The sequence below is a fragment of the Lissotriton vulgaris genome, chromosome 2_1, assembly GCF_964263255.1.
Source record: "Lissotriton vulgaris chromosome 2_1, aLisVul1.2, whole genome shotgun sequence".
In the NCBI taxonomy this organism is placed as follows: domain Eukaryota; kingdom Metazoa; phylum Chordata; class Amphibia; order Caudata; family Salamandridae; genus Lissotriton; species Lissotriton vulgaris.
In genome coordinates this window covers 1,426,643,428-1,426,661,642 of record NC_141687.1, presented here as the reverse complement: position 1 = coordinate 1,426,661,642, position 18,215 = coordinate 1,426,643,428, and the positions used below count along the sequence as shown (strand labels likewise).

General features: G+C 41.4%; 1 protein-coding gene across 3 annotated transcripts in view; it reads right to left on the bottom strand.

Annotated features, from left to right (window-relative positions):
• Window positions 1–18,215, bottom strand: part of MMADHC (metabolism of cobalamin associated D) — a 92,347-nt gene that overhangs the window by 25,502 nt on the left and 48,630 nt on the right. For all 3 annotated transcript variants that reach the window (XM_086957250.1, XM_086957248.1, XM_086957249.1), the window contains exons 5-6: window positions 14,738–14,846; window positions 13,001–13,131 (exon numbers count right to left, since the gene is read on the bottom strand). In XM_086957250.1, coding sequence (XP_086813376.1) covers window positions 13,001–13,131; window positions 14,738–14,846 — 240 coding nt within the window. The remainder of the gene's footprint in view (window positions 1–13,000; window positions 13,132–14,737; window positions 14,847–18,215) is intronic.

Sequence of the window (18,215 nt, the reverse complement as noted above, 5' to 3'; positions counted from 1 at the left end):
GTTCCTCATTGAATTTTCTTTTTAGTGGGGTCCGATTTTAGTAGTGACTGACTGCTCAATACCCAGCAGTCAGTGAGTAAACTTGGGCATCTTGGGAACAAATGACTCTAAAAGCAGTGGGATGTAATACTTCCGGTTTTTAAAATCTCCATTTCCCCTTGAAGAAGTTGCAGCAAGCAATGAAACGCGTTGGGACAGTTAAATGAAGAGGCTACAACTGTGTTTTTGTGCCATTAAAAGGTTGTACCTAAACATCGTGGAGTGGCGTTTCTATAGTACCGGGGCACTTTTGGTGAATAAATATGCGGCAGGCTCCAAGCCGCAAAGGTATGCACCGCCTGGAAAGGGAAGAAGGTCTGCGAGGTCGTTACTGGAAACACCTTGCTGGCACGATGTTTTGGCTAATTTCAAACACACGAGTGGCCTCATAGCCCACTGGAGGGCTTGAAAAATAAACGAACTTTTGGAATGAAAAACGGAAAACAAAAGACTACTAAAATCGGACCCCACTAAAAAGAAAATTCAATGACGAACTACAATACCCAGCAGTCAGTGAGTAAACTTGGGCATCTTGGGAACAAATGACTCTAAAAGCAGTGGGATGTAATACTTCCGGTTTTTAAAATCTCCATTTCCCCTTGAAGAAGTTGCAGCAAGCAATGAAACGCGTTGGGACAGTTAAATGAAGAGGCTACAACTGTGTTTTTGTGCCATTAAAAGGTTGTACCTAAACATCGTGGAGTGGCGTTTCTATAGTACCGGGGCACTTTTGGTGAATAAATATGCGGCAGGCTCCGAGCCGCAAAGGAATGCACCGCCTGGAAAGGGAAGAAGGTCTGCGAGGTTGTTACTGGAAACACCTTGCTGGCACGATGCTTTGGCTAATTTCAAACACACGAGTGGCCTCATAGCCCACTGGAGGGCTTGAAAAATAAACGAACTTTTGGAATGAAAAACGGAAAACAAAAGACTACTAAAATCGGACCCCACTAAAAAGAAAATTCAATGACGAACTACAATACCCAGCAGTCAGTGAGTAAACTTGGGCATCTTGGAAACAAATGACTCTAAAAGCAGTGGGATGTAATACTTCCGGTTTTTAAAATCTCCATTTCCCCTTGAAGAAGTTGCAGCAAGCAATGAAACGCGTTGGGACAGTTAAATGAAGAGTCTACAACTGTGTTTTTGTGCCATTAAAAGGTTGTACCTAAACATCGTGGAGTGGCGTTTCTATAGTACCGGGGCACTTTTGGTGAATAAATATGCGGCAGGCTCCGAGCCGCAAAGGAATGCACCGCCTGGAAAGGGAAGAAGGTCTGCGAGGTTGTTACTGGAAACACCTTGCTGGCACGATGTTTTGGCTAATTTCAAACACACGAGTGGCCTCATAGCCCACTGGAGGGCTTGAAAAATAAACGAACTTTTGGAATGAAAAACGGAAAACAAAAGACTACTAAAATCGGACCCCACTAAAAAGAAAATACAATGACGAACTACAATACCCAGCAGTCAGTGAGTAAACTTGGGCATCTTGGGAACAAATGACTCTAAAAGCAGTGGGATGTAATACTTCTGGTTTTTAAAATCTCCATTTCCCCTTGAAGAAGTTGCAGCAAGCAATGAAACGCGTTGGGACAGTTAAATGAAGAGGCTACAACTGTGTTTTTGTGCCATTAAAAGGTTGTACCTAAACATCGTGGAGTGGCGTTTCTATAGTACCGGGGCACTTTTGGTGAATATACATATATATATATATATATATATATATATATATATATATATATATATATATATATATATATATATATATATATATACATATACATATATATATATACATATACATATATATATACATATACATATATATATACATATACATATACATATATATATACATATACATATATATGTGTGTGTGTGTGTGTGTGTCTGGATGGGCTCAAACGTAGTGGGAGCACAGGGTACTATAATTAGGGATTTGAATATTTCAATAGCTAAAACTACCTAAGCCATGTGCCCACACTAAGTTTCTTCTTAGCTGTAAAAGGATTCAAAACAGAACTCTATGGGATGGTAATGAGTTAGTATTGGCCTGCAACTCTAAATGATTGCTTAGTTGACATATTTTGGTGGTTCCATGGTGCGCAAACTGGGTCAGCGACCATCATCAGGACTTAAAAATACCTACATTAAGTCATGTCCCGATAATAAGTCAGTCATGTTTGTGGAAAGACCAAGACAAACAAGACAAAGAAAATTACTTGTTTGTAACTTAACAGAAATGTTTCTGCTTAATTTCTTATCCCAGTTATTGAGGGGAGCATCTCCCTGTTGTCATACCGTTCAAGGGAAGAATACTGTTGAATGTGCCCTTCAAACCCTCCAGGATCCCCTTCAAACTATCATAGAAGTAGAGAATTTAGTACTACCTAGTGCTCACTATATCTTTTGCGAGGTGCTCCATGAGGTTTCAAATACAGAATAGCAGTGTCATTCCCAAGCATCAGTGCTACAATATTATTGCATCTTTTACTTACCAATTGGGGAGCAACATTTCCTATCACACACTAGTTTCTCAGCCTGGCCTTCAAGGGAAATAGACCCTTCAGGCATCAATTGTGACAAGTGCACTTATGCCATTTGATTAAGTGGGTTTGTTTATGGTAGGAGAGTTGTATTTTTGCTTGCAGCATGAAAGCTCCCCTAAAGATCAATGTGGAGAGAAGGTAGGATAATAGTTCCTGAGACTGTCAGCTACCACATGGTTACGGGTGGTGTACCTCCCTGCCTGCTCCAAGACATAGTAGTGTCTCTAAACACATTTAGGGATGCAGTTTTCCTGCTCACCACACCAGATCTGCTTTACAGTGTGCTTGTTTAAATCTCCTTGCACCTTTTAAACTTCTGGTGGGATCCGATAAACGAGTTTTGACAGCAAAACAGGAAGTCTTGGTTAGGGCTGCACTGTAAAGACTGGGGGCTGAGCTGCTTAAAAGGCTGCATGCCTGTGTGGGTGGCTGCATGGGTGGCTGTTTAAGTGTCTGCAAGGGTGGCTGTGTAAGTGGCTATGTGCCTGTGTGGAGTGGCCACGTGCCTGTGTGGAGTGGTTGTGTGGGTGGCTGCATGGCTGTGTGGGTCTAGCCTCAAGGGCAGCCGGCTGGGACCATGGGCGAGATTTAAAAGTGGCCTGCTAAAGTTATTTTTGTCTATCCCCAAAGTTGACGTGTTACAATGGCCCCACAAGCCTGCACCATCCAATGCAGCAACCCAGATCGGAGCATTATAAATCTCCACTGCAGGCAGGATAGGATGAGAGTGGACCTTTTTAGAAAACCAAACTAGTGTTTAAGTGAAGTCGCAGTAAAGGGAACTCACACAAGTAAACTGGTAACCGAAGAAGTCTATTGACATAAGGCCACTGCTTTAAGAAACAAACTTTAGAGAAGAGTCAATCGGATTGACTAGCACAAACGCAGGTGATTTAAACTTTGCGCTTAACAGGACAGGTGATATAGGCATGAAAGATTTGTGTGTGTGTTGGTCTAAATGAGAGAATGTTGTATTAGTGATACCATAAGGTAAGTAGATGATATCCAGAAGGGGGAGGTTTCTCTAACCTGAGACAAAAGGACACATGAAGCCCGCACGCAGAAGGATTCAAATGTTGTTTTCAAGTGAGAGGCACATTAATTGATTACGTATGTTCCTTGAGAACTGTTTCAACTCATGAAGGGTTCTTGTTCTACAGTTTGTTAATCACTTTTAAAATATTGAGCATAGACATTGTGGTTAAACAAAAACATAAAAATAACCTATTAAAGATTGGTACAAATACTATGTAGAATTCATAAGCAGGGATGTGGAATTCCTATAGCCGGACGCCCAGGACATATTGTTTGGGGTCAAGAGCAACAAGTTTTCATGTGTATTTTGTCCACTGGACAAGTAGGTCCAACCCGTGCAGCACCAACCCTTTGGCTGCCAGTTTGCAGTAACACATTATGGATCAGGGAGGGGCACTGTTTGCATTTAAGGTAATATATATTTTTGCCCATATGTTAGTGCTGTTCAAACTTCTATTTATGGTTCATTAATTGAAAGCCTTTATTATTAGAATGAGCATCTAAGTAAATGTTGTAAGCTCCGACTGCCCTACAGACAGTGGTTCCAGTATAAAAATGTGTACACACGTTTTCAAAGTTTAGCAATATCAGGCAATGTATAATTCTTCCAGAATGCTCTCTGATTTGATGCAAATATTTGCCAAAGCTTGAAAGCAAGATTGAGGATTCTTTGCTTAAAAAAAAAAAGTCTAAAAGAAAAAAAGCAGGAAAAAAATACATTTTGCTAAACTACGGTAACAGTTCAGGTACAATTTCTTTGCAGCATCATTTAGCAACACGTGTTGATGCATGCTAGTATTTCCCAAAAATATTCACAATGGAAAATCAGTGTAACCAGTTTCAATAAGATTATGGGAAACTAAAATAAACAAGCATTGGCAAAGCCATTAGGTCTAAAATTGGTGGTCTGCTTTTTAGTTTTGTCAATGTGTGACTTGTTTTGGCATGATTTTTGTGAAACCTTACTGATGTGAGAGCTGCCGGGCCCTCACCATTATAACAAACATTGGCAAAAGCAAATATTGTTTTTTGGTCTCAAAAAGCACACTGCCACAGTAGTTGCTGGCATTGAACAAAACTACTTTGTGCGCCAATATGCTTCTTGTGTAAGAGCACAATGCTGTCACTCACAGTGAAGCCAGCCGATACAGAGAGCGAGAGAGAGAGACAGAATTTTAATGTACACAAAAGGTCACTGTCAACGCCAGACCAAATTAGGGGCAAAATTATTAAAGAAAAGTCTCAAAAGTGCACCCATGGTATATGTCTGTGCATTAATTGCAGCTATACAGCTTTTGTGAATTCCAAGAATTTACAGAAGTAGGACTAGTAATAGAACTCCTAGAAAATATTTGTGAACTGCATTTTAGCATGAACAAATATGCATGTGTAGATTGGATCATACGAAAATCTGAGTGTTTGCAAGTGCAATTTCCATCCAACCACTTCTTGGCTTACGTCTGCCATATTCAGGAGTAAATTTCCAACATTTCTCAGTGCGGGAAAAGATTAGAGAAGAGTTGTTGAAAACCCTTAAAACCTGCAAGTTAGTAGATTTCCACAGACTCAAATAGGCATTCTAACCCTGTAACTATTGCTTACCACTACCTTCAGCCCCAGTTGTAGATCTGCAGAAACATGGCAACATAAGGGTATTGCAAGTCTTCGAACACAACTATGGTATGAGCCCTTGCATGATCAGAGAGGCTATCTCAGAGCTCCTATATAATGAGATTACTGCCATAATGTGTCACTGCACTACATGGCACCAAAGGGGCAAGTGGATTTTATTACAGGACAAGTATATTTATGAAGCAACCTGCCCCATGGACAAGTAGATATTTTATTAAATTCCACAACCCTATTTATAAGGTTACATTGTGTTGTTACTTCCCATCAGAAACCAACAATGTACAGAACAGGCTAGATTCTACTGTGTGTTGGCTTTTGGTGTATGGAAGTAAGGTGGCTACTAAAGTCTCTATCATATAGGTTTGTTATGCTTTTACTGTTCCGCGTTAGTATTTGACGGTTTTGCAATTATGTCAATCACACATGATATATAGGAAATGGAACAGAGTCCAATATTCCAGAATTTTGACAAAGGCACAAGGGAGATTTTGCCACCTAAATAGGTCAAACTTTGTACTATGTCTTGCTTTACAGAGCTTATTGGCATGCCAGTTTTACTTGAAGATATTAGAGAGAATTCTGTTTAGCACATGCCACCAGTACAGGATTTTCTAAGTAGACATGGACTGCTTATTCAATAAAGACAGTCAGCAGGATATAGTAGACACTAAAAGAATGTCAAGAGTGAAGTCAAATATTACAGAATGGAAGTACTACCAAAGAGAGTTATTCTAAGAAAAGGTATCATGGGTTTCAAATGCCCAGACAGCTTCTACAGCTGGTTTTTTTCAAGACAATAAGAACACTTTATGGATCTATATAGAACATTTCAATCTCTAGTGACTAGTCACTTTTTGTTGATAGCGCTCCTCATTTTCTATGGGTTACATACATCATCATCAATGCCAAGCTTTTTTTGTTCATACATCTCAATGGATTACCAACTTTCACACCACAAAGTCATCTGTTACAATATGACAGATAGCAGTGAATTATGTAAAATTATTCAGCAAACAAAAGCCGTATTTTTTTTTTTACACCTTATATACACACACAAACACACATATTTTAAAGGTGTAAAACAAATTACACAGTGGGTTTGCGGAGAGGATTTCAGTGGCCAAGCCCCCTTTCTCCACCACTCTGCAAACACCCCTCCTGGCGCACTGCTGCTTGGGGATTAAGTCCACTTTAGTTCTGAGGCTCTCAGAGGCACATGGAACTCATCGCCCCACCAGTAGTACGCTGGGAGGCGCGTTTGCAGTGTGCTGGAAAAAGGGGCATGGTCTCAGAGCACCTCTTAGCAATCCCACTATGTGGGGCTTACTGGAAATAACAGGTGGACTAGTTGGCCCCTAGTGACCCTCCGCTGGAAAGAGGACTTCATCCCCCAAGCAAGAGCGCGCCAGAGGCGTGTTTGCAAAGTAGTGTAAGTAAAGGGGGCGGGGCCTCCGGCGAGTTGCCGGCTTAGTTTTTTTTTATTTTAGGAAAGGGGGGGGGGGGGGGGGGCTGTGTGGCTCCCCCTTACATGGACCCTTTTGGACCCCGGGAACCCCATTCGCCAGCCCATTTTTTTTTATTTCAAGAAATTAAAACGGGAGGGGGGGGGACAGCGCGGACACACATCCCGAGGCCGATGTCTGCCACAGGGATCCCATCCCCTTAGACTAGGTTTTTATTCATTTGCGATTAAAAAAAAAGGGAAGGGGTCACACCCTCCCCTTCCCCCTTCACACGCCAATTTTGGCCCCAGGGACCTCATCACTCAGGGCCCGGCCATTTTTTTTTTTTTAAAAAGGGAGTGGGCTGCGTGCCCCCTCTCCCCAGGCCATTTTTGGCCTAAGGGACCCCATGGCCTCTTGTTGGGGACCGAAGAGTGAGTCTAAAGGCCCCCGTCGGAGCCGGCATTGATTTGTACACCCAGGGATCTACTGAAATGCAGCTGCTCCCTGCATGTAAAAAGCAAAGTGTGCTCCGCTTTTAACACAAGAGTGCAAAATGCTCTCACTTGCTCAAAGTGCACAATGCAATGTCCCGGGCAGGCACCCCAGGACATTGCTGGAGCCGGCCCTGGGGGATGGAGGTCCCCAGGGCCATTTACGGCTGCAGGAGGAGGACCGCGTGGCCCCTCCCTCCCATTTAGAACTTAGCCCCAGGGAGGTGGCGGTCCCTGGGGCTGCGTGGGGAGGGATGGAGCCCCCATGCATTAAATTATATATATATATATATATATATATATATATATATATATATATATATATATATATGAAAGTGTGTCTGTTTGTCCTTTATGCAATACTACACCATTCATCCGATCGGCATGAAACTTTGGGAAGTTGTTGAGTAAACTCTCGCGAAGGTTTCTGGCAAAAAAAAAAAGAAAATTTGTTAAATATCGGCCCCCCAGGGCCCTCATAATCTTTCCAATAATGAACGTTTACAGTTTCCGGTAAGACTCCCTTTTACAATGACCATCAACAAAGCAGAAGGACAATCGCTGCAAGTGTGTGGACTAGATTTGGAGAATCCGTGCTTCTCACATGGACAACTGTATGTGGCCAGCTCACGCGTCGGAAAACCTTCTGATTTATTAGTCTACGCACCAGACGGAAAAACATAAAATATTGTGTATCCACAAGCACTCGAATAAATAAGCAGCATTAAAACACTTTGAAATGTTTTCCATATTAAAATGAATAAGTTTCATTAAGAATGACACAATGTAAATTGAATGTGATCATAACAAGTTTCCTTAAATTTCCTTTCCTCTGAGATCGCAGCAACACGCGACGGGTAAGCTAGTAATAATATATAGCCCTGAGAAGGCGGTGGGTCCTCAAGGATGCACGGAGAGGGGCAGGAGCCCACCATGCTTTTTTGGGGGGAACCCTCTACAAAGGCATAGGGGGTCAGGGTGTTTCTACCATGCCCCCTTTTCTTTTTAACGTTTTTGCTTGTGACTCCATTCAACAGAGTCACAAGATGGCTGCAAGCACTTCCTGGTTTGAAGTGTTGCTAGCCAATCAGATTTCTAGGCACGAGATAGGTAAGTTTCGCTGATCCACCGCGACCACAGTTGTATATCTGAGAAATCTTTACATTCCTCAGGAACTACTGAACTGATTTACACCATTTAACAAAAAGAGTGCTTTCCGGGCCAAGAGCTACCTTTCTGCCAAATTTGGTTTAATTCTAGTCCGCAGTTCGGGATGTAGCTGTGTCTAAAGTTTCCTATGGAAATTAACATGGAAAAAAAGCGTTTTGGGAGCCCCCACCATTTTCTTGGACTCAGCGTGATGGACCACCCCAAAACTTTCAACACAGCAGCTGAAGTGAGTGGCACATTTGTTTTGAAAATTTCGCGAAGATTCGTCAGACGGTGTCAGTTATTGGCAAATCAAAAAAAATAAAATTGCTTTTCCCTATGGAAACTAGGTCCTAAATATAACAGCCTACTGGCGACACACACACACATTCACTAAAAAAATGTAAATAAAATGTTATAGTTCTGAGAACAAACACAAAACCCACTGAAATTTTCCAGGTATAACATTCAATGCACACCTTAACAGACCTCCAGGTTATCCTCAGTACACAGAGTTGCGAATGGCACACGGAATAATAAAAGCTATCCTTCAGAGAAAAACATCATTAGGGGTCCGATATGGTGTGCTATGTGCACCGTACACTGGAACTAGAGAATCTTAGATGGATATCAGTTTTACTGAGCCATAACAATTATCGGCCTATCTCCCTGTTCCCTGGTTTGAGCAAATTGCAAGAAAGACACGTCAATGCAGTCTTGACTAGTCATCTGGAGGAGAGCAGTCTTGACTAGTCATCTGGAGGAGAGCAATCACCTACACCTGACCAAGACTGGCTTTAGGCGATGCTATGGAACGGAGACCGCCCTCCTTGCGGTCCTTGAAGAGTCCAGGAAGATCTTGGATACTGGACGCCGCGCTGCAATTATTTGATTAGATCTCAGCGCAGCCTTCGATACTGTGAATTATGACATCATGATTCAAAGACTCAGGGAGATGGGTGTGGAAGGAACTGTCCTGGAATGGTTACGGTCTTTTCTTTCGGACAGGTCCTTTGTGGTCTTTGAAGAAGGCACTCTTTCTGAGCAGAGGCCGTTGCAGTGTGGAGTCCCGCAGGGTTCTTCGTTGAGTCCCACCTTATTTAATATCTATATGAGGCCATTGGCCGAGGTGGTACTTCCCTGGGGGATTCACACTGTCACATATGTGGATGACACTCAATTAGTAGTGGGCCTTAATCGGCAAGATATCCCAAACTCAGGTTTGGAGGGCTGTCTTGTGAAGGTCTCAGAGTGGATGGACCTGTCCTTTCTTAAATTAAACGGCACAAAGACAGAGATAATGATTCTTAGGCATGCTGCACCCCAAAATCTGGATTCTTTATGGCCTGTCTGTCTTGGTGCACCTCCTGTCCCTAAGACACAAATTAAGAGTCTTGGGGTCTGGTTGGACTGTAAATTGAATCTCAAAGTTCAGGCAAGTAAGGTTGCCGCTAATTGTTATGGCCTGACCAGGACATTGCGGAAGATTCTTTCCCTTTTGCCATCTGAAGCCAGGCATATGGTGGTCTAATCTTTGGTCCTTTCACGGTTGGACTACGCAAATGTAATCTACCTGGGGGCACCACTGGGAACCATTGGAAAACTGCAGACAGCACAGAATTGTGCTGCTCGACTTTTGACGGGTATCCCTAGGCATAAGTCAGCTAAACTTGCCCTAAGACGACTTCATTGGTTGCCCGTTGTAGATAGGGTCAGGTTTAAAGCACTGTGTATTGTTCATAAGTGCATCTCGGGTAAAGGGCCAGTCTTGTTGCAGCCCTTGATGCAGTTATGTGACACTAAGAGGACTCTGAGATCTAGCAATAAACAACTGCTGTCAGTTCCAAAGGTCAAACAGTCTCGGACGGGAGGACGATTGTTCTCCTATAACTCAACCAGGCAGTGGAATTCGCTTCCTGACTCCATCCGCCTCGAAGTTGACCATCTCAGGTTTAGGAAACAGCTGAAGACTTTTCTTTTTGCTTGATCAACGTTGAATGAGTGTGGTGACACGATGCACTGGGATGCCCTATGGGTAGCCATGCGCTATATAAGTGCGTTTTCATTCATAACAAACCTTAAACTTTCTTCAGGAATTTCTGGGAGTATTGAGCTAAATTGCACCCAACAATATCCTTGGTTTACTACCTTTTTAACTTTATGAAAATTGTGATTTAATGAAAACTTGCAAATTTACACTTGCAAATGTTTGTTTTTATTAAACTCGCAAATTCTGGACAATTGAACCCATTTGTGATTACAAAATGGTAGCCATGTGCTTACGGATTTCATAAATTCACGCAAATTTACCATACACTAAATTCATTTTTTTTACTATTCTTACAATTCAATTCAAAAACTTTATTCGATCATTTGTTAATAATCATAAAAGTACATACATACATAAATAGTTAAAAACATATAGGTACAGCAGATTTTAGAACATTCATATATCAAGAAACATATTATTCCTCCAGCGTACAGACTTCAAGATAAATACAGCAGTAAAAAAACAGATGTCCTGCGACCCAAGACCAAATAAAAGCCTCATAGCAGATACAATTGTGGATACATTATATTTTTTAAAAAGTGGTTTCAAGTATATTTTACGGAGATGAAGATAAAAAGGGCATAACAATAGAAAGTGCTCCGGGCTTTGCTTTGTAGTCCCATCACATGGACAGGGGGCAGTAGTGTAAGTTTTCATATGAGGATACGCAACAAGCAAATGAACAGTCCCCATCCGCAATCTTGTCAAAACATATTGGTGGGAACGAATAGTAACCATTTTAAGGTATCCTGCGAATCCTGTTTCTACCATGTTATACCTATCATAAAAAACATGTGTAGAAAACTTAGAGGTAGCTACATTACGCTTTACCATACTGGCCCTCAGGAATTCGTGTTTAAGCTCAGTCTTTGGGATGTCTATAACACGAAGTGGATTATCACACACTGCAAGGTTAAAGACATCTTTAAATTCATGAATAATATAATTAAGCCACGGAATACGGGAACATTTTTCCATGTGGAGACAGTCTAGAATAATCTTTTTTGTGAACCCCGTCTGCTCCTTAATCCATATAGATCTCCATACTATCAGTGGTCCTAAATTGATCAAATCAGAAAGATGTTCCAGTCCAACCTCCTGATGGATCAATTTAGTTGAAGCAGAGGGTGGTAGACACAGAAGTTTTTTAACAAATTTATTTTCCTCCACGTGGAGCATGTTATGGTTACAGTGGGCCCATATACCTGAGCCATAGAGGGCCAGGGCAGCGCATTTATGACGATATAAGTACAACATGTCGGGTATCCGCCTAGAACCTAGCTTGGATGCAAACTTAAATATGCCAAAGGAACACTTGGCCATTTTGGCTCTTACATTGGTCATTTCATTACAATTTTTGCCATGTCTGTTATCATATCCAACCCCTTTTGATTATTGGAAAAATGTAACATGCTTTGCCTCCTCTCTGAATTTTTTTTCAAAGCACCAAATCTGTGAATTTTGATGGGCAGGAAAAATATAAATTGTAGTCCTGATTATCCACTCACAATCTGCAAAATTCAAATAGGATTCACTGAACTTGAGCTCATGAGTTTAAACAGACAAGAAATTTTACATTGTAATTATTCAATGCTCGCACAGCACATTTTTTAAAGCGCATATCTCAGAAACTACTGAATCGATTTACATCCAATCGAAAAAACAAGCTTTTTGGGTGATGTTCTATTTCAAACAAGTTTGGTGCAAGTCTGTTTGGAGTTTTTCGCTGTAGCAGACAGCAATATTTCTTATGGGAGTTTGAACGAGAAGAGCAAGCTTACCGACACCTCACAGGGCTCGAAAAATCCCCAAAATGGCACTAGCCCTGCAGGACTAGTGCCTTGAAAAATCTCCTCGACCTAACTGCAACCTACTTGACCTCCGTCTCTGAAAGCGGAGCAAATGCGACAAGATAACAAGATTTAAATGCTTCTTCATTGCTCAACAACTTTGCGAGCAATAAAAATGCCTTTAAATCTTGTTATCTTGTCCTTCTGCTCAGTTTTCACAGACAGAGGACAAAAGTTAGTCTGTCTTCCTACTCGCCAGAAAGGGCGAGTAGGACCTAAAAACAGCTCGACCTTGTTAAATTTAGCTCGCCTATGTGAGTGGATTTTTCGAGCCCTGCCTCACCCATTGAACTTATATTCCCTTGAATTGGCCTACACAAATCTTAACATCCCCAACCTAAGCCACTTTCAGTAGGGGTATGCACATTCAGAAAATGGGACTAATTTACAGGCAATCAAAAAAATTATTTTCAAATTCAAAGTGTGGCGAAACCCTAATTACACAGTTGCTACCTTGCCTCCAATATGCACATTTATATATTAAAATGGCGATTTTTGGTTGAAAGACAGTTACAGGCTCCCACTAGGCAAAAGAAATGGGACTGTAAACTACGAATTAGGCAATTATGACAACCATTGGTCACCTAGCTTTCAAATTTGTGGATGAAAACCATTTTAATCTATTTTTATAAAGACAGGCACATTTTAAAGTAATTGTAAAATTTGGTGACTACTAAATGTTCAGCACCAAGAAAAACTGTGTTTTTCTCATTAAATTTATCACCTACTTGAAAATCTAAAATCTAGCATTACTTGCCTTTTCAAGCAGCATTTCTCGTTCACTTTCCACTTCTTCGCTCCATATTGTCATGTCATTTGCAGTTCTCTGTGTTACAGTAAGCACCATCAGATTATTTTCAGGAAATTCTGGGAACATAGATTCAAAGTCTGGAGAAACGTGAATTAGATTTCAATAACCTCTTTACTGTTTAATTGGCCATTTAAATTCACAAATGCATCAAATACAAAATTGAAAGCAAGCATCCTGCTGCAAAAGAATACAACAAATCTGAATGCTATAGAGCTGCATGTTACAGCCTCAATAGGATGCTTGAAAATGTATACAGTCTATGCTCCAAATAAACCTCATGATCACGGATTTAACCTTAGAAATCATCTAAAACTGAGGCAGCCTGCCTTACTCATGATCTGTACATAATTATGCCAGTTTTACTCACATTCATTTTCCATTATTTTCCTGTTATGAATTTGGTACTTGAATGATTATTAGTAGATACATGAAACAGAACTAATGTAGCACCCACAACTATGAAATAGTGGATCAGTTACGAAATACCCAAAAATAAATTACATAGACAAAATATAAGCGGGGCTTATAAAAAGTATAGCAGTGGCAAAATGGTTAATTATGCAACTCTTCGAAAGTAATCCACAACCTTAATGGTTAAATCATTGTTTGTGTGCATAAACGCAACTAAAAGTAACAAGTATGGGACATGATTTACGCTACATAAAATGGCCCGACTGAGGTTCAAAATATTTAAATGTTTTTCCTGGATGCAGAATCGCATAAGCTATAAAAATCCATTCTAGCTGTTTGAGATGCTATTCTCCTATTACAATGTTTAAGGTTAAAAACATTAAGAGGCTAAATATGTATCTGCTAGAAATGGGGGTCTCTAGTTGGTAAGGGTTTGAGACTTGTAAAAGTAGGGACCCTTCTTCCTAGTCCGGTTGGGACGGTATGATGAAAGTGCAACTATCGGTTTTAGTTGACAAATAAAATGGAAAGAATACAAATCATGCCTTTAAAATTATATTTAGTAAATTACCCTCTGTAAAGTTATCTTTAGATCTCGTCACAGTTTAATTAGTGGTACAAACACCCCAGTAACTTTTTTTTTTATCCCAGTCAAGTTTGTGACCAATCAGGTTTACAGTTGCAAGGCGTTTGGTAGAAACAATCTGCATTTTCAAAGTTCCATGGGGTGTCATCCCCAAGCCGCCTATGAAATGGCCTTCATTCTTTTGTAGTTTTGCTAGTGCACCCCACACATACACAATCTGCCAATCAATATTTTTAAACAATCTTGGAGGAAATCTAGAACCCTTGGAAAGCAGTGTGTAAATCCATTATACCATTGCCGGGACTACTTGCCCGATATGCACCATTGGGTACTATGCTTAACAAAGACTCCTGGGAGATAAACCCCTCATCTATCCTTTAGAGTGGTCTTTAAATATGAGCACGCTTTACTTAAAAGTGATTAGAATGGTGTAATTTAAATTGCACAGTTTGTCACTATTTTACACAAATGTGTGAGTGAGAATGAGCAACTCATTTAAGACTTCTAAAAGTTATTTTCAAGTTTTCCGAATTTTAATGTTACACACCCAATGCTCTTTCATCAATCTGGTCAATCCACCCCTCTCCCGCACAGCAATTTGTGAGGGCCAAGCAAAACTTATTTCTAAGCATTAAATGAAATTAACAAATTACATGTGGATGGCTTGTGTACAATTAAAAAGGTACCTTTTCGTAAGAGTTCTGGGCATGATTGTATTGCATATTCTACTTTTGCATTCTCAAAGTAAGCTGCAACACTGTTAATCCGCTGCTGTCTGACCGGGACATCACTACCCTAAAGGAAAATAAATAGGAATTTTGACTACAGGCTCTTCAAGATATACATCACAGAGATCAGCTATATTTCACTAATCTTCATTCTCCACAAGGCAGAACATAAGGGCCTATTCCATTCACAAAGTGCACTTTGGAGTACATTTTTATTACTAAAATAGTGCTATATTAATGCAAATACAATACAATACTCATGTACTACAAAATGCTATTCACAAACTTATGTGGAGCCCTAAGCTTCACCTATCATTTCTATGTGGTGCTCTCCTCTCCATTTACAAAGGTCTTAACTTTAAATAAGAAAATATAAGAATTTAACTAATATTTTAATACAGTTTATATTAAATATAAATATGATGGGGGGGGGGTTTTTAATTATTGAAATGATAATGAATAGAAATGAAAATCAATATTTTTAAATACATTTTTAAATATTTAGAGCCCCTTGGTCGGAGCCATTCCTATGCCATCGTAATCGGCTGTTCGGATTCCTTTATGACCATTTTGATGGGGTCGGTCGGAAAGGAATCCTAACTGGGTTTCTGAATAGCCTCTTGACTGGCTCAAAGAGCGCGTCTGCCTTTCGGAAAGCCTCCAGTAATCCCTCAGGTGGCTCTTTCAGTCCGAGGGATTACGACGGCAGACTCCAACAACCTTTGGGCCCCCATGGGTACAAGGCCTCTGGGTGGCAGCCTAGGGGGCAACTATGGTGCCCCCCTGTTGATCCCTACACCCCGTGGCAGGCCCCTTGAGGTGCCTGCCACGGGGTACAGGGATTAAATGTACCTCAGCTCTTTACAATGAGAGCATGCATTCCGTTCGAAATGCATGCTCCCACAGTAAAGAATAGGAATGCAACAAAACGTTCTTCGTCGCATCTTAATTACTGGGTTGGGACCAATGACAGGAGGCCGCTCGGTCCCAGTTCCCAAAGATGTTGGACGGACTCATGTCCGTCTGACATCGTAAGGGGGCCCTTCTTTTGATGAGTGGTACTATAAAAAAATTGTTCTGGGTTAATAACTATTTGAAGTAAAATGTACATTTGTATTTTACATTAAAATATATGCACAATTTCTTTTTAATAATTTAACTTTATTATTTTTCTCTATAGTTTAACATAGTGATATCCAAGTCCTGCTGGCAGAGATATCTGGCTATGTGTGCAAAGTTACTAGTTTGAGGGGGTATAGGCAACTAAGTCTGCATCTAGTAAAAAAAAAAATTGCACTTGGAAACAGTGAATAGTAAAAAATAAATGTAATGTTATCACTAGGAGCAACAGTAAGTTCACACATGAGTAAATCTACATTTGTAAATGTAACTTTGTGAACAGGGTGTGGAGTGTGTGTGTGCGCATATATTACAAGCAAAATAAACCAATGTAACTACCATAAGATTTTCCTTTTCATTTTTTTAGGTTTCGCCTGGCCGAAGGCTGCGCTCTGCGCAGCTTTTCGGCGCAGGCGAAATCTTATGTTACAACAGAGTGGGCTTGGGATTACGCCCTCTGTTCCATTGGCTAGCTCCATAAATGGAGGCTAGCCATTGGAACAGAGATCTGTCCGTCATGGCCGGACCAGATTCGTGGGCGTTCCCGAGATTTTTTCCCTCTCCGCCTCTGCGATGTCGTCCTCGCGGCCGTGGGGGGGGGGGGGTTTATTTTTTTTGTGCGTCCATGTTTGTGTTCGTCATTCCGCGGCCGCCCGCCGCCCGAGGAAGTCCAGGTGAGTGCCTTCCTTGCCCCCTCCCTCTGTCCGTTCCTTTCCCGCCCCCCCTCCCGCTGTACGTGTCCTCGTAGGCCCCCCTCCTGGTGTCCGTGTCCTCGTAGGCCCCCCTCCCGGTGTCCGTGCCCCCCCTCCCGCTGTACGTGTCCTCGTAGGCCCCCCTCGCGGTGTCCGTGTCCTCGTAGGCCCCCCTGCCGGTGTCCGTGTGCCCGCCCCCCCCTCCCGCTGTCCGTGAGCAAATCTGCCTTACCGAAAACGTCCGTCATTTTTGCTTTTCTTGCCCATCTTTCCTTCTACACTGACTTTACCTATGCGGTGACGTCACGAAAACAACTCACTGTAGTAGAACACACATGGATGGAAGCAACCGGTAGCACTAGTTCCGGTTTACGTTAGACATCACATCCGCTTCCTCTCTGCTGTGGATGGTTGAGTGGTAGTTCGTTAGACGATATAAGACAGACCGGCAGCTTCGGTCGGCCATCTTGGAGTGATGTGATTTTGTTTCATGAGGCAGAATGACAGTCAGCTCATACAAACAAACACGTAAAGATCGTTTATTCAGTCTCAAAGGCCATCTTGTACTAGTTTAATATAACCTGAATTACAACTTCATGAAATCCTCTTAGTAATGTTTATGCAAGAGCCTAGTTTTTGTCTCTCATCTAAATGGTCGAACCGTTGCAGTGGGCAGATGAACGGAAGAACGACGTTCCCAAGATTGATAAAGTTGGTCTAAAGAGTTCCCCTTTTTTTTAAAATTAAAAAACACAACCGTTCCTGCAACGGTTTAGTTCCGCAAGTTGAAAGGAGACAAGAAAGGTCTCTTCTACTGTGACGAGAGAAAAGGCAGAGGCAGCTGAAGAATGAGTGCTGCTGCTCTGCTGCCACCTGACTGGTTTTCTACCCGCATGAATCATTATTTAAATGCCACGGCCGGAATAAAAATTAGTAAACTCAACTAACGCCGGTATTTCCCCCCCTTATCAAACAACATGTAAGAAGAAAGCTTTAAAACATAATCTAGAGCTGCCTTTCTGATCTCTGACTGCCACGTAAAGTAAATAAAAACAGAAGAGTCACTATATAACAAATGAATACAAATGACTTTATATGTAGTTCTATTTCAGTATCACATCACAGCCTTTATAGACTCTTAAAAGATAAACAAATGGCCGGTATTTTTCTTTTTGGGGGAAGTGACAAACTAGCCGAAGAAGAAACAAGCGATTTCTGCAAGGTGCGCTGCCTTAAACAAATGTAAATGTGTAAAATTGGTTATTCAGCAAATCAAAAGGCTGCTTGGGCACCAGTAAAGGCTTCAATTGATTAAAATTAAATTTGTCCTTTTAATGGAAACCTATAAAAAGAGTTTACATTTGGTACGGCAGCGCCTTACTGAAAACTTTTGAAAGCACTGTTACCATTTAAACAACCGGTTAATACATTTTGCAACAGTGCTGTCAGTGCCCTGTGGGTATTTTTGGAGCGAGACAAAGAGGGCGCAGCAGCAGGTGCTGTCTGCAGATTCGGTATGGGTGTGGTTGGTGAGGGGTGGCGTGGGGGAGGGGGTAGTCAGTGCATCGCCGCTCCCCATCCATATGCTGCATTGGCTGTCTCCCCACCAAGCTCCATTGTAAGTG